Raw genomic sequence first — 17,912 nt, forward strand, 5'->3', positions numbered from 1 at the left:
CAGCTACCATCCCAGGCCTGATCCTGCAGCTCCAAGCCAGGCACCACCTTCCTGCACATCTGCCTCTGATTCATGCACAGGACTAGTCTAGACCTGGTGTCCAACGTTGGGATGATGGAAAAGCTAAACTGAGTCTCGCAGAGAGAGGTGGTAGGTCCCCAAAACTTAGCCTTTTAAAACAGGTACTCAAATTCCTTTGTGGGTCTGGCAAAAATAAGCTTAAATAAAACATGCCAGCTGCACACAAAGTACTCCTCAGTTGTGTCTCCATTTACCCATAGAAGTTAATATTCTCCAGCTACCTCGCTCTCCTTTCTGCAGCTATAGGCACACAAAAAAGGAAGGTGAAGAACAGAAGCAATTTTGTCCTGTCCCCCCCATTTAACTGTACAGAGCTGAACGTAAATTCATTATATGGTTTAGCAACTAGCAGCAGCCCTAGGGCTGCTCTGAAGAGCCCAAGTCATTCAGCCTGACCTGACTCAAGTTGCTGAGGTGGATGTTTAAATTTATTATGGAGCAAGGGAACGAAAAGGCATGATCACTCAGAAATACCAACATCATGGTTGAAAGACCTGGTCTTCCCTGAGCCATGCCAACTTTGAACAGGCTGCCTTAGCCACAGCAGCCAGAGCACAACCAAGGCTGTTAAAATGTCCCAAGCCTTGCAGACAAACCTAGTTTTATACAGAACAGTAAATTCAAGCCCAATAGGAACAGAGAGAATAAAACCCCCAGGTTATAATCACTGTCAGAAATACAGAGATTAGGTAGTTATTGCTTTCAATGTATCAATATCTCAAAAGAAAAATAAAAATAGGGATTTCAGCAAAGCAGTAACTTCTGGCAGAGTGCAGGGTGAATGAAGATGTAGGAGGATCTAATTGTCAACACCACCATTAAAATTAAATGGAGTTAATCTCAATTTGCCTCAGTGCGGAGGGAGGAATGAAGCTATGATGCACACAGGCAGTGAAATGAGGGCCATGTAAACAGGCATGGAGAGAAGACTGCCACCTCTCCCTCCCAGCTGCTGCAAAGGGCAATCCAATTTCTACAGCTCGGCAGCGTGCAGATCAGAGCTGCTCTGCGCCCGGCTGCCAGGCTGGAACCAGAAAGGGCCCAAATAGCACATTTAGAGAAGGAAAAGCTGCTCTCACGCTACCTTAAGCCATGAACCCAGCACCAAGAATCGATTAAGACGCCTCCCGTGAAGATGTGAAGCCCAGATGAGTACAACCAGCAGCTTCAAGTCCACCAGACTGGCTATAGTTGTGCAAACTGCATCTGAACTCCAAACTGCCTGCCTCCCGCTAGCCAGAGTGGTCCATAATTTCAGCACTGCCCTTCTCAGAAAATACCTCTATAATGCCTGCCCTGCCTGTCAGGGTTTTTCTGTGTTTATTATTTTATGAGCCTATGAGATCCATCTCTTTCTTACCGAGTGACAATTGTATGTGTGTGCCCGCATGCTATCGCTCTGCCAGACACCCAGCCACTCCCAAACCCCTCACCAACCTTGTGCAAGGGGCTGCAAAGGCAGAGTAGGCTGGCCAGGCTGGATCGTCAGCAGCCCCTGACGCTGCAAAGACAGGAGGTGCTGCTGTTGCAACTGCTGCATCTGTAAGAGTTGCTGCTGGAAGGCCAACTGCTGCGTAGCCACCTGCTGTTGCTGGGGCTGGAAGAGAAAAAACGCACATTTGTCAATACAAAGCAAAGCATTAACAGAGGATTTACAGGGCTCCTTGCCTCAACACCCTTCCACTGCTGATTACAGTCACCCACTATCAAGGCAAGCTAGTGAGCCCACCACCCCATATCAAAGACGCTTCCCACCTCCAGTGGTTACTTTCATCCTACCCAAATCTTTCCTGCCATCCCAGCTAACAATGTATGCAGCATCTCCTGATCCACATGGTCAAGTTTTACCCCAGAAGTGTCTGTGTTTCAGTGGTGGGTAAAGCAAACGCTGCTGGCAGCTCTTAAAAGTCCTGCGTAATTCTGAGGCAAAGAACATGTATAACTTGAGAATCACACCGCACCATCACATCACACTTAGATGTAATGAAAAACAACCCTGCACTGTGCTCTGCTTGCTTCATCCATCAAGCGCCACAATACTTTGTTATGTTTGGAATAGTCTGTGCTGTGTTTAAGGCTGCTACTTCTGCACTTTGAAAATTTTAATTATTCTCACTAGAAAGAAGATGGGAGCTGCTTTACTCCACAGGGATGTGAACCCTGAACCTCCGAGGTGTAAGAGAACATGTTGCTTTTCTCACTACTGTACCCGGAGAAGCTTTTAACTACTCTGTTTATCACTTCTGACATAAATAAATGAGAAAAAATCAGACCTTTGAAGAAGAAAAACTTCATCTAATATTGTTAATTAGCCATGACAAACGATGAAATAACATTGTAAATCTTTCATAGAAACAGCCACTAGATTTTAATTACACACATTCATAATTTAGCAAACAACATCTTACTTGAATGTGAGTGTTTAATATGTACAGTACTCCAGGCTTCAGAGTCCTTAATTTTGTGCAGTTAAGGAAGCCTCTAGGTTCTGCTTCCATGCTCATCTCGTATTTTATTTGCTTTGTTCTTTAAAACCCATGAAAGGCTTTGCATTTTGATAAATATCTTTTTATTTATTGTACAATGACAGGAGGAAAACTTTTGTTGTGTAAAACATCAATACATCATGCCAGTGTTTAGCAGTTCCTTGTGCTAGCCAAAAAAAATTAATGTAGATTTCCTTAGTAATTATCTGAGTGATAGAAAGATAATACAGTGCAGTAGTACAATAAATAGAAGGAAATTATCTAATATCCCTAATCTGCTAGGAATCATATCAAGGTGGAGGTCTTACACACATTATGGCTAACAATTATGGAAAGAAAAATTAACTCTTTCCATAACAAACCTGCATACTTTCACAAACAAACCCCAGCCAGACCCCAAGCTCTTTGTCACCCTTCCCTGACACCAAGCCAAAGCATCGCTGGCCCCATTCCCTACTGGTGTCAAGCTGGGAAAGAACTCCACCAGAGCTGCAGGAACAGGACTGATGGACACAGCCAGGGGGTTGTCCCCCACCTTCTTCTACCACCATGCCCCATCAACCTTTATGGGGCAACCAACGGTGTACCCACAACTGCACTGACAGTCTACCTACTGACAGTAAGTCAGTCTGTTTATCTTATTTATAAAACCAATTTCTCTTCTTTCCAAAGGAAATCTAGGACTTCAAGAACACAGTTAAATAAACAAGTGTTTAGATGTTCTGAACCTTGGAGAGTTTTCATTTCTTTGCAACAGCTTGCTCAGACAGATCCAGCTGCTGCAACTATTTGCAATAGCACCAGATGAATGCAAGCCCTAGCAACAGTTATATCAGGAGTCACTGTTTACCTCCATAAATATTCATTTTGTAAATATATTTATATATATAATAAATGGTACTACATAAAACTCTAGTTACAGTAAGCTGTGTTTTACCCATTTGCCATCTGACTGTAAAGTTAGCGTGTTCCTTTTTTTAAGAAAACCAACAACCTCTATATAAATTGACTGATGATGCCCACAGTTGTCTTCTCAGCTATCCTAAGAAAAACTCTTGAACACTCTCTACTTTGAAAAGCCAGGATATAAAAGTATACAAGGCCCATTGTCCAAGAAAGAATTTAAAAGCAAGACACATTGCCAAACTGTGCTCCCCACCCAGTTACCAAACACAGGATACAAGGCAGTTTGTTTACTTCTCACAATTGAATGCATACAAAAAAGGTCTCAGTGCAGTCCTGTTGTCAGGTCAGTAGTCAGTGTTAAAATGCTGAAATATCCTGATAAAACTTGCATTTTTGATCCCCTCCCTAAAGCTTCTGTCAAAGGTCTGTTTTCCTTTCTTAGGTTACTCCCTACTGCCTAACATAAACTGTCACAACTGCCGGAGGACAAACGGCCCTGTTCGGCACGCTGCCCGCTCCGTCCAGCGCCACGGCACACAGCAGGATCCTTCAGCAGCTCTGAAGCCCCCCTTACCTTGGGGACACCTGACCTGGCAGGGGGAGAGGCAGCCTCATGGGCACAGGGCTTGGATCTCTCCCCAGCACTTCTTGTGCTCTGCTACACCATGCAGCCCTCGAGTAAAACCCACCAGACACCTTACTGGGGTCCGTTTGTCATTCTGCTTGGGGCACAGATCCCTTTTACCAGTGGGGCTTGGGAGACTGGTTATGTTTTTCCCTCTTTCATGACAGTACAATAGGACAAGGCAATCACAAAATGACTTGGGGATGCAGTACATGAATACACTTGTTCCATCTGTCAAGGTACAAACTCAGTCTTCGTTGGCACTGCAGCCACCCGTCCCCACCATGGCACTGCTCGCCATGGGACCCCACCACCAGTTGTTAGTATGGGGGGGGGGTTTAATAAAAATAATACTAAAACTAAAAGACCACCACTTGCATGCTAATTTAGCAAGAACAACCTTCTTAAGGCAGGAAAAATGGGGTTGAACAAACCAGTGGGATGAAATCCAGCATTGAAATGGGCCTCCACTAAAGCCATCAGCAAAAATACCCCCCCGAACCCCTAGAAAAAGCTGAAGGACTTGGGCCCCTTGTTCTCTTAACAGCTATCGAGTTAAAATGCTTTTCTTGAAACAGGAAGGAGTCCTTTCTTATTGTTGCTTTCGACAGTGTAATATCAGAAGTGCGACCACAGTAAATCAGGGTGTTAGATATTGAAATGCCATCACATTGTCTAACTTCCCTTCTCGTCTTTTTTAACACAAAGTATTTTTTCCTTTAAGCTCCAAGCCCTCATCTTTGTGTCTGAGATGCTCTCCTGTCTGACAACAGCAATTTAGAAGAGTTAACTTTTATCGCTCATTCTGCTGTGTAACTTTCCCCTTCAAATTTCTTTATCTGCCCTCTGAGCTCATCTGAACTTTCATGTTCTCCCAGCATGCAGGCTTGCATTCAAAACTATGTCTAATAGACCAAATAAGAGGTTAATAAGAAGTGGCAACAGAAAGAAAAAATACAATCCCTGGTAACTGATAAGAATGACAGTGGCAGCCCTTTATTGTTTGTCTTCAAATATAGAGTTAAAGATCTTTAAAAAACTAAATTTTGACGCCTTTGAAAAGAAAGAAGCACAAAATAACAACAGGGGGTTATTGCCTGCCAGCCACAGGGGAGAAGCTCCATAATTCTTATTCTCCCTTTTGAAGGCTGTTAGAAATCTGATTCAAAAAAGCAACAGCAGAAGGAGAAAGCCTCTTGAGGCTATCGCCATTTCCTGTGATCATGCATAATGCGTTTCAAAAGTGGGTTTTTACCAATTCTGTTGATCAATTGCACCTCCTTCATATTCCCTCTTTTTTCTGCTGTGTTTACATCTGATGTGACTCAATGACAAGCGCTGTCTGAGACTGTGAAACAGACCTGTCATGTTGATTTATGGGCGCATCAAACCACGACTTGTCCAAACTGAAGCTCGCAGTTCATTAATTAGAGAGTTGTGACTTTGAAGTCAGCTTTCAGACTGTGGTTTTTAACATTTGGCTTAATTTATATGCTCTTGAATGTGGATCTCTAAGGAAAAAACTGAAATTCCCTTCTTGTCTTTGAACTTCTTTTGACCGCACAATAATCATTTCTTTGTCCAGAGTGATGCCTGCATCCCAGAGTCATTAACGCGCATTGAACTGCCACTGATGAGTAAGCCCTACTGAATTAGAAAAACAGCCAGCAAAACAAAGCTGAGAGCATTCTGCACAGTGATATCTCACAATTACATGCCTTCCCTCCCTGTGCCATTTCCATTTTAATTACTGTTAGTCCTTTAGATTTACATTTTAGACACTTTTTAATCTGTTCCCTTTTTATTATAGTGGCGCCCGTAAGCGTGCTATGGTTAAGGTTGTGTCAGCGTTTCCATTATAAACCCCCTATTTTCAGGGGTTTATAACTCAGCTGGAAAAATTCACTCTGGGTTGTAACTTGGCACAGGTGGCACAATTGCCGAAATCTGGGGGGGCAGAAACCAGTGTGTGCTCCAAGCACCACCACTTGTAAAGTGACACACGAACACTGCCGCTATGGCAGGACATCACACAGTGTCTCATGCCAAAGAAGCAGCTTTGTAGGATCTACCTAAGCCAGCACTGATGTCAAATTAAACTTGAAAGCCTCAAACTCCGTGTGACTAGAGAGGTGAACTCAGTGCCTTAAAAAGAAATATAACTGCACCAAAACTAAACTTAAGCACACCAAAACCAACAAAATTTAGGATATACAGGGTACTTTGAAAGTGTATTGGAAGGACGGGCAGAAGCTACCCTGTCCTGTCCTGTTCACGCCATGGACTATGATGGCATCAGAACGAGGTCTCCCACCACCACACCATGAACAGGCAGCGTTCCCATGCTGTCTCTCAGACCTCCTTTCTTGGTGCACCAACATTGCTACAGTGTGGTCCCTCCTGCTAAATCTATGATGCAAAGAATGTGCAACCAGAACCTCTCCATTTCGAAACTGCCAACCCAAACAGTATCTCAGCATTTTGCTCTGTTAAGGAGAACAACACTGTATCTGGGCCTGCTGCCTTGCCCCTCCCCTTTACAACATAACTAACTTCCAAAAGCACTCTCCCCAGATACAATCGAGATGCTTGCTCCAGTACTCGTACCAAACACCAAGGCATGGTCCCCTGCTATAAAATATGTGGCAGCAAGCAAATAGAAAGCACAGGAAAATACAGGCGAAAACAGGACAATAACTCTAAATCTGAAAGCTGAGACCCGATAGAGTCAGTTCAGTTGTGCAATCATTTATAAGATGAATGACAGTTTAATAGCCACTAGACAGTCCCCAGGGATCTGTGGTTTGAAAGTAAAATGGGTATTGTCTGTACCTCTTTAGGCTGTTTTCCAGCATGTTGTTGCTGTAAAAGTTGAAGCTGCAACTGTTCCTGTTGTTTCTTATAAAACTCTTGAAGCTGCTGCTACAAAAAAAAGGAAAGATGGTAAGTAACAAAGTGGAGAGCCAATTCAGTGTCCCTTTTTCGTGTAACACACAAACTGTGATTTGAAAAATAGCATCCTTTTATCTGTAATGGTCTGACCTTTAGTTTGAAACTCAACAATAAATTCAGTGCACACTGACTATTCTTGGCATTATCGTTTGAAAAGTAATCTCCAAAATGAACTGATGAAAAACATACCATTTTCTACACAAACTAATTAAAATAAGGCATGGAATGACCTTTGATTGTAACAACAAAGCCAAAATGCCCTTGCTGAGAGAGCCTGGCGAATCTCTGTTGTGAAACACACATGCTTTCTAAATGATAGGGTTTGGCTGTATTAAGTGTTGTTCAATACATGCATAGACATCCTGAGAAATACTCTTCTCCTCCCCACTCTCCAGATCTGCACAGCACAAGCAGCTCTCTGGCGTGGGCAAGAGGGAGCACACAAGGTCAGGCTGCAGTGGATGCTCATGCCCACCCAGGATTCTTGAGCCCCCACTGTGCCCTACCCTATGATAACAGAGTCTTGGGGCTTGTCAGTGGCCAACTTTGAGCTGAAAAAGGACCACAGGCTGTGAGAAACACTGACACACCACACGGCATGGGTTGGCTGAAGTCAAGCCAATTAAGGCTTGCAAACCTCTTCACTTTTATTGCCACCATTTCCATAGTCCTTTATGGTGCCAGATGGACATAACAAGGTCTAAAATGGGAATTATCACCCTACTACCTTGTTTATTCCCATTAGTCAGGGCACACCATGCTTTCTGTGGGATGCAGGCAAAAGCAACAGGAACATCTGCCGAAGTCCTGACACTTAAATATGCATCTGTATTATTTAGCTGATCTTGGAAACACTCCTAGCACTGCTCCCTGGTTTTGTTTCCAGTAGCTATTTCTAGAATTAAAAACAAGAGCAGTCAGTTCATCCCAGAGCATGGCTGCTCCAAAGTTCAGATCTGAGACACGGGCAGCTTCTTTCCCTGGGAACATTTTGGGAAGGAGCGAACAACTGGAGCTGTTAAGGAAACAATTACCTGTTGAAGCATGAGTGCCTGCTGCTGTTGGAGCAGGACTTGGAGTTGCTGGGGAGTTAGCACTTGTTGCTGGAGGATCTGCTGCATTTGCTGGGGAGTGATCACTTGAGGTGTCATCATAGCCACCGACACTGGAACCTGAAGCCCAAGAGAAGAGCAAAGAGGGGGTCAGAGTGTGCTGCCACAGCATCTCCACATCACCCAGCACCCCCGAGCCTGGCATGGAAGGTATTGAAGGCAAGAGTCCTTACAGCCCACGACAGCCCGCACCAAGGTACCAAACACGTTCTCCTGGGGACTAAATTCCCCTTCTGCAGAACCCTGTTGCGACAGGAATTCTTTACAGCAAGCAATATGGTAAACCCTGTTAAGATTTATTTATTTTTACAAGAAACATCAACTGGCTCCTTTCTCTCCCAGAAAACCCTTGCCTTCCGTGCAGAAATCCAGAGCTGAGTATCCCTCAGCTGATGGGATCTAGACCCTATTACGACAGGTTTTTAAGAAAATTGAAGGAAGGCTCAGTGATGTGAATAACAGCACTAGACTCCTATGCAATTTTAACAGAGAGGCCCTACCACGATGTCTTTACCATTCCACATTCACCCAGCATACAGATGTCTTCAATTCTTTCATATTATGTGAGATACCATTAAAAGCCGCTTTCCATGACATTTCAGTGACAAACAGCTACAGTGATGAACTTGATAGCATTTCATATTTGCAACTGTTAACACATTTCTGCACGGGCATCTTTGCAAGGAACCTGTACACTGTATCTGAAAGGATGATGTCTTGTTCAGATAAAACACTGACATTAAAATGACAGGCTGTCTTGGCCAAGGTTACACAAATTGTATTCAAGCGGATACCTAATGACAATGCTATGAATTCCGCAAGCTTTCTAGAATGTAATTTAGCTATTCAAAATAATCACTGCACTTGTGTTTAATTTGCAGACTACATGAGAACCATTTTGTCAGTCCTAGTAATGCAAGAAGACTATTTCCCTAGAAACCCACCCCTCTACCCTCCACCCAAAAAAAGAGAAAGGAAGGAAAAAAAAAAAAAAACAATCGAGGAAAAGACAAAACCCATATGAGTTTTAACAGTAATATTTAAGCACCTTACTTTTCTATAGTTCCAAATCAAATACATGACAGCACAAAACTAAAGGCAGTAAAGGATATACTTTGCTAAAAAGGATCTCCTGTCATCTCATGTGTTATAATAAAAGGTAATAATATGTTTATCACTTTTTCTGTGCACCACTTTAAAAAAAAGCAGCAGACAATAGCTGATCAGGAGATAAAGGAGTTCAAAATAAATATCTTCCAGTGTAGTAGTAAGCAAGAGAGAAATGCAGTATTAATTTTATGTAACATAATGTCTTAATATGCAGTTTATCTTGACTTTTTCACATGATTTGTCCTGTCATTTGCATAGCAAGCTCTCATTCCTAATTTCACAGTCATTATGCACTGATGTCCTGATTTCTCAGCATCACTAATTTTGATGAACTAAAAATGGTTCCTGAAGGTCAGACGCATGTACGTTGCACATCTCCCCGTGTTGTTGTGTACACGCTGTGTGCCAGGGCCATGCACTGCCTTGGAAACACTGGTCTGAGGAAAGCCTAGCAAAGGCTCGCATGCCTCCGACATCCCATTAATGCAAACACGGTGAGGTGCCCTGTGCATTCCCCATGGCATGGTGCGTTCCCACATAGCTAATGTGGTCCAGGCTGCTGTGAACACAGCAAATGGAGATTTAATTATGGGTCAAACACCAGTCCCACTGAAGCCAGGTCTCCCGTGGCCAGCACCACTTGCCCATGCCTATCGGAAAGCCACTGGCTGCTCCACCGTGCCAGCCCTCGCCATGTAGGACCAGCTCTGAGGACACTGAGTCACCAGGATGGGTAATCCCATTAATTCAGATTATATTAATCCATAGTATTTTCAAAAACTTTCCTGGGAGTACAGAATTATTTAATTCAATAGTGCCGTCACTATCTTCGCCCCAAAGCATGACTCACCTTCATTATTCTCATCCCCAGAGAAGTTTACTTTACCCTCGGGTTTGTACTACCTTTCATTGAAGTTGCGCCGAGCAAACAGAAGAGGAAGCATGTTTAAGTATGTTTTCTGTGCCCTTCTTGGAAAATAGACAACACAAATACTCTTCAGTCAGATTTATGACGACAAGCAGGGATACAGACAGGAATAGGGTGGGGTGCTGTAAACCCTACACATCGGTGATTAATATGAAGGGCCGCATTCTGCCGTCAGCTATGCAGAGGCAACTCCCATTCACTTCCACGGCTTTTTTGCACGCTTATCTTGGGATAAATCTAAGGATTTGGCCCTGCTTTTGAAAACTGGCCATGTACCTTCCGGTGAAGGATCTCTCAGCTGCGCACTCTTTGCTACAACAGAAGCACTTAACCAGCAAGAAAAAATATACCTGTATCTATTTTAAAATATATGGCACAGCTAGGAGTGCAAGTTTGCACTGATCTGTGCATTTCACCATCTGAAACCACATTTTCACACCACATCTGCACCTCCAAAGAAGGCCCTGCCTTCCATTTATAAACACGGCTAACAGACACATTTAGCCGAAGTTTATGCTTCAGCTTATCACAAAAGCAACTTAGAGAAACCTTTTACAAGTAAATCCAAATAAACCAGAAAGCACCATGTTAAACATGACACGTACCTCCAGAACAAGTGCAGGCACACGTGTGGCTGGAGGACTTTAAATAGTTAAGAATGATGGCCTATATATCCACTCTCTTAACTCCCAACGTCCAACTTTTTCATGTAGCTAGTCCCTGGTAATACCAGGAATCAAAGGGCATGCAGCACCAGCAATAGGCTATTATAGCCCACACTTTATTACCCATTACTACCGAGGTCATTAGCGGTAAGAGTGATTGTACCGGTCTTAACCTATTGATCATTGTAACTACTATCATTTAATCCCGTGTTGAATGTCTGGAAAGCTGCTAAAGGCACACAAGAGAGAGTGCTTTAGCGATGAGAAATATAGCCAAAGCTTGGAAATTACACTTTGATTCATAAAATCTAGCCAGTGGTTTAAATCAATAGTATTTAAAACAGTCATGTAAGTTCTTAACTACAGCTCTCTAATATTTATGGGTCCCTTTTTGAGTGTATTCAGTCAAAACTAAACTTTATTTCAGATACTGTGCAATATACTTTATATTATGTTAGATAAGAAAAATATTTATTTCTGACATTTTGTCCGATAGTAAATGAAACCCAAACTGAGGGCTATAAATTAATTTTAGATTTCTATCTCTCAGATGCCAACTTAAATGTGTTGCCAAAAAAAATTACAAACCACCTTTAAAAATGGCTTAACTGTTTAAGTACATGAAAATGAGTGTGTTTTATGAGTTAACAATGAATCACAGAAGGCAGTTTATGAAGAACTAAAATAATTCTGTCTTACTGCCTTCAGGGAGTTGAAGTTCAAATTAAACTACTGTTAGATATATTTAAAGAATGCTAAGTTAGCATGCCGAGCAGAAATCAATCTTTTCTTGAAGTTGTTTATTTCCATTTTCCACATGAAACACGATTGTTGTTATTGATATGATTAATGAACTACTTTTGGTATTGTTGACTGATAACAATAGGGTGTGGTAGATACCCAGCTGCATGTAAACCTGGCAGCAAAGGTAAAAATACAGCTGCAATTTGGCTTTCGGAGCCGTGCTAGTATAGACCTGCTGACATGCTAATACCATCAACGGCAAAAAATGTCTTTAATACTCACAATTGTTTTCAGACACTGCTCCTCCCAGGGCTTTGCCTGCTGCTCCTCTGCATCCCCCAGTGCCCTCCCGTTCCCCACAGCCTCCTCGGCTACCCCCATTCCAAACTCCGTAAACATGCTGTGTTTTGGCAACACCAACCAAGGGAAAACTGCCCCAAACTTAGGCCAAGTTCACCTTTAACTTCACAACAGAGCTACAGCAGGAATGCATTTGTCACTCCTGCGTACAGCCCAGACAAGGGTCACGGGGATGAAAATGATTTAGTCCCATTTAATCATCTCCATTCCCCTATTTTCAGTGATATTAATATAATTAAATACTAGCTAAATTATTTCAAGTAGTTTAATCTTGTATGAAGTGAAAAAAAAAAAGAAAGTAAAAGAATGCCATTTTCACACAACGTGCCTTCGATGTTGGATACGGCTGTGGTCCTGTTAACTGTTAGCAGGCATGCATGGAAGATGGGGAGGATTTCCTTAATTCATAAAGAATAACTCTGGCAGAAAATCCTTTCCTCCTGCGATGTATGTTCCAACTTGATTTCAGTTAAGACCTCATACCAGGCACCTTGGTTTTCCAAACAGCAATTCTTCGGTTAAAGATTTTGTGATAAAAGTTAAACGGAGCAAAACAAAGCTGAACACAGAGCGAGTCACTGAGGAACGGTTAAAGATACTGGGCTATAAACAGAAATAGATACGGGTAGGCAAAACCAAACAATTAACTTGAGCTGTCTTATTAGAAAGCTATTATGTGCAATACATCTAAAAATGTAAAACAAAAGTCTCAGCCGAAACAATGCAAACCAGCTTTGCTCATGCCATAGAAGATAAACCACTGATACCCTGGCAAGCAGAGAAGCACGATGCCACAAGCCAGAGCAGAGCCCAGCAAAATCAGAAGTGCTGAAGGCAGGACCCGCTTCCACCCCGAGACTAAAACATTTCCGACACAGGATTTCATCCTCCAAAACAACAAAAAAATGCCGCCCTTAGAACTATTCACACAGAAACTGCGACGCTGCTTCAGGATGCAAAATGGAATCTCACTTTCAGACTTAGTTCTTTTGCCATAATACACTACAACACATTAAGACAGGTGATGTTTATTATATTAACGTAAAATCAGTTAAGTAGTCTGTCATTAGCATAACTGTTCTTTCCCTAACAATACAACTCCCTATGAAAGGGGAGGGGGGGGAAACCCTCTTTAAAATTAAATTAGCATTTTATTATTACAATTTTGTTTATTATATTTTATCAGGAGGGAAGATCTCCCTCTGACCCACGGAAAGCAGCACGATGGGCTATGCTGACATTTCCCGGCATGTCAGGATGTCTGCTGTCTTCTGTGTTCTCTTCTAGCTGAGGAAAAATGGGAATATTTTCATATTTGTTTACAGAATGAAACATCTGATCTTATCTACCACTTCTCATGCATACCAGGTTTCTCACTAAGTGCCAGGATAATTGTTTCTGCTATAATAAATACCCATTTAATTTGCATAAAAATATAAAGTTTACATAAATTAAATCCTTTCTACATCTAACATTTGTCAAATAGAGGCTAAACCGGAACACACACAACCAAATACTCATTTAATAAGCTGAGTGAGATTTCAGCCTTGAGATTACCAGCATCATTTTTCACCTTTTAAAAAAGTTAACATTTTTGTTTCCCTCTCCAGCACTAAGGGAAAAAATACAACCTGCTGTACATGGCTCTGAACAGGGGAGATATTTTATCATGATTCAGTTAGGGAAAAAATAAAGATTAAAAAAAAAAAAAAATCAGTATTTTTTTCCAGAGTTTAGGAAAGGAAATGCTAGCTCAACATATTCTGCCAAAAAAGCCTCAAATAAACCAAAAGCAATCCTGCTTAGAAACGTCCAAAATATCCCTAAAGCCCTTGAAAACCCCTTGAAACCCTGTCTCCCAAACACCCTTAATATACTGAGAATGATCACCGTGTCAGACTCCTTACATTTGTGTATTAATTCATACGTACATTAAGGAGAGCTTAATTAAATAATAAAAGACCGTGATTGAACCGGCAACATTTAATATGCTGGAATTTCATGTGAGCAAAAAAGAAGTGCTATACAGAGGGGTTTGTTTTTATCTTTCCCTATGGCAGGTTTTTAAGAAGAACTGCAACTCCTGACAGGGATTTCTAGGGAATGGTGAGCCCTCTCTCTGCTCTCTGATTATTTTCTCCTGCAAGAGTGGAACGCGGAGCTGCCTCCTCTTCAAACCTAGGGCATTTGAGGAGATATTTATTGTCCTGGCCAGCTGAAAAAAAACCAGCTATTGAAAAATATCCACCTGGTTAAACCATGCTGTTTATTTCCCATACAAAACAGAGCTCTACTTAACACACATTGCCACTCTGGTTGCAAGCATAGCCTTTATAACAGCTGTAAACTTTATTTGCTCAAAATGTGCAGGTTTTCACACCTATGGCAGACACCTACAGCTGAACATCACAGCTAAGCACAACGGTGCAAATTAGATTCTAATGAGAAAACATCAGTTGCTTCTTTGACAATCTTGCCATTCACTGATTTAGTTCTAATGAAGACACACTCCAACCAGCAAGCTCGCCGTGTTAAAGGTCAAAGCACGTTCAAAAAAATGCCTCACAAAATCAAGGCAAATGGGAAACCCGTAAAGAAGCCTTCTCATAAAGTGGTGTGGCAATTAGAGTAATTGTGCAAAAAGCTGTCTTCGGTAAAAAGTAAAAGAAATTAAGCTGCCACTACTGTAACAGGTTAGATGAAAATCAAAATTTAATGTATTCTCCCTTGTGTCATCTTGTTTTGTCAAGACATCAAATAGAATTGGAAAGTACAAAATAACAAGCCCTTGAGAAATCACAGAAGCCGACCTTTTTGATGTTGTTGGTTTACCTTGTTCTCAGTTATTTGAACAATGATGTTTCAGATTTAAGGGCAAGATAAAGCTTAAAAATTAAAACCCGTTGTCAGTTTGGGGAGGAGGGGGTGTTGTCCCTCCCAAATAACAGAGCATCTTACCTAATCAGTGAAGGCAAATCCATCCGAAACTAGTGCACAGAACAATTAGCAATTCCACTTATTTGTTCAATATTCACTCTGGGTTTTCTAACATTCATTCAAGTTCAGTACAAAGTACAGATCCTCCTGCTAACAGAGGAAACTGTGCTGGAAAGGTTAAAAAGAAAAAAAATAAGAGAAAAAAAAATAAAAGGCTATTTGCCAGTGCTGCTCTTCTCCCCAGTCTCTGCACGGCCTCTTTAGCTCTGCAGATGAGTACATGATGTATTTTTCCCCCCTTTCCTTATAACTGGAAAGCAAAGCTAGGCAAGTAAGCACCTTATAAAAACAAAAGAGTACAGGACATTTTAACTGAACTACAGCAAAGTAGTTTCCAGTAATGCAGTTCTGCTTTCAATAAAACAAACAAACTGCTTAAAACCAGCCAAGCCTTTCCCCAAACAATAACAAATTTAGCTTACGGTGTCAGGACTTTCCCACAATCTAGTTTTGCAGGTGTTGATAAAACTACCCCTTGCAACCGCTTTTCCCTAGCAGAGAGGGGAGAAAACAACATCAGTAAGTCATCTTGCTACCAGGAAACCTTTTCATAAAGTAAATCCAAGTGCTGCGTCCTTCCAGCTCAGTTCTGTCTACAGCAGCACTAAAATGACTATGAAATACAGAGCAAGAAAAGCACAAGAGCTTTGCTTCAACTTTTGAATACAAAAATCCTTCTCCCCTTACCTTTCCTTCAGCTGCCCAGGGCACGCAATTACAAACACAGAAACCAAAGCATGTTACACTGAAACAGGAATTTGTTTAGCTTCGCTGTTCTAAAACCAATGTGACTCTCAAGCACCACCAGTGCTTGAGCATTGCCAGGTTAAAATGGTACGTAAGAAATCACTGACTGCTCTACATCATTTTCAATGCCTAAAAACCCCCTTTCACCTTCCCCACACAACTGTTGCAACCCTTTTCTTCCTTGCACACGACTAAAACCAGCCCAACAGGCACAGACGTCAAAGCCCACTGTCCATTAGTGCAATAATCCATCTGTGACCCATTACAACCCAGGGGTGATACGACTCCACTGTGGTTTCTGATAACTATTTACACCCCAGCATAAATGTCAGCGTGGGGCTACGAGTTACACTTGTAGAACGTGTAGAGGGCTCATCCAGCTGTGGAAGAACGCGAGGCACCAGCACTTCCCCATGAGCAGCGAGATGCTCAGAAAGACAGCGCTGGGATTTCATTTCTTCCCTGTCAATCCCATGATATTTATGACTTCTCTTTAGTTCAGCTGAGTGACTGGTCAGAGCACGTCTCAGAGCTTTTCTCTTTTTCTTTAAGCAAAACCAACGCTGCTCAGAAAAGGGAGGGCGCAATGGCACAGCACAGCAAAGTGTATGTTAAACAAGACCAAGAGAAAAAACAACAACTGTAGCAAACAAAAAAATATTTCAAAGCAGCCCTTGCTATCATAAGCTTTCTGATGATTTATGGTTTACCAACTCAGCAAGGTTACGCAACACTGCATGCCTTTAGATGCATTATTTGAGTCAGTTGAGATTTAATTAAGATCACAGCCTCCAAAATCCCTGTCAAATGAAAATTCACACAAGACAATACGCTATATATCCTCATGCAGATAGTCTCCATTCCATGCTCTGGAATAACATAAGTTAATCCTCGTTTCTATGGTGGCAGACAAAAGTTCACTAATTTTGTTTTCTTTTGACACTTGTGTTGTTTTCTGTTTTATGTCATGAGATCATTCCCTTCTGAGAAGGGGAGGGGAGCTGATACAGGGGGAGAGGAGGGAGAGCAATATGTCTGAATATGGCAGCAGATGTATTTTGACATTCGCACAGCTCTGCTGTGATGTCATCAAGTTTTCATATCATTAACCCCTGCCAGTAAGAGCATCATTTCATGACATCTGTCCATTGGGAAGAGGAGGAAGGAGTCAGGGACAAAACAAGAAAAGTGCCTTGATCTCACTCTCACGCTAAAACCAAAATCAAACGTAATTAAATTAAGGCTACAAAATAGCATTCCCATCTTCTGTACCAGCAATTGCCTCTTCCCAATTCATTATCTGCCCCAGCTGCCTCCTCACCTCGGAGGTGCTCCAAAACCACACGCCCAGCCTATCACTGATGCCTTCCCCTCCTGATGGTCCTGGTGCAGGAAATCCCCTCACTCTACAGCCCAATTCCACTCCGTGCTAAACATGAGCATGTTAAATAAAACAGTATTTCTTACAGGGAAATTACTAGAACTTTACCTCATTCCAATGTATTTCTATTTGCATTATCTTAATATCTGCTTGCTTATCTCACAGTTTAGAACTGACAGGTGCTAGCGGTCTTTTGTTTGACAGGCCACTACACAAATAACTGTCTTGCCTGAAAGGGCTAATGCACTACTAATGAACAATAAATCAACTTTGATTATAAAGTGTCAGGCCAATCAGTTTGCAGTTCAGCTCTATCACAGTGCAGGCCGAGGCAGCAACTCTGGCGAGGCAGGATTTGGGTTTCATCTCTACTGCCTTATCAATGGGATTTTTTGGAAGCAGATGATCATGGAAAGCCCTCTGACAGCAGATTTCCCGCTGGCTGCGAGGACAGTGCCTGCTTTTAGTGACTTCCTAGGCTGTTACTGCAATAAATACACAATCAACAAAAGCCATTTCTTAACCAGGCAGAAGGACGCTCTAATGACATGCTCGCATATAAACACATATTTTAACCATGACTTTTAACAGAGCTGGGGGCAAATTGCTTTTTGACTGGATGTAAAGGTGTGTAACATGCCTGAAAACTCTGCACAGTAAACACACTTCTGAGGGGGCCAGTCCAGCAAATATCAATTTAGCAGGCAAAGTGCTTACTGCTTCAGGGCAAGAGGGAAAGTGACTCCTCTCCTGTCACTGCTATTGCACATGCCCAAGTCAGTCCAGCATCAGGCCCGGGAGCACCAGGCATGAAAAGC

General features: G+C 42.1%; 1 protein-coding gene across 1 annotated transcript in view; it reads right to left on the reverse strand.

The window, feature by feature from the left end:
• Positions 1–17,912, reverse strand: part of FOXP1 (forkhead box P1) — a 342,476-nt gene that overhangs the window by 68,335 nt on the left and 256,229 nt on the right. Inside the window, exons 5-7 of the mRNA XM_080625719.1 lie at positions 8,085–8,222; positions 6,931–7,020; positions 1,519–1,678 (exon numbers count right to left, since the gene is read on the reverse strand). Of these exons, the coding sequence (XP_080481845.1) occupies positions 1,519–1,678; positions 6,931–7,020; positions 8,085–8,222 (388 nt within the window). The remainder of the gene's footprint in view (positions 1–1,518; positions 1,679–6,930; positions 7,021–8,084; positions 8,223–17,912) is intronic.

Source organism: Psittacula echo (genome assembly GCF_963264785.1).
Source record: "Psittacula echo genome assembly, chromosome: 9".
Classification (NCBI taxonomy): domain Eukaryota; kingdom Metazoa; phylum Chordata; class Aves; order Psittaciformes; family Psittacidae; genus Psittacula; species Psittacula echo.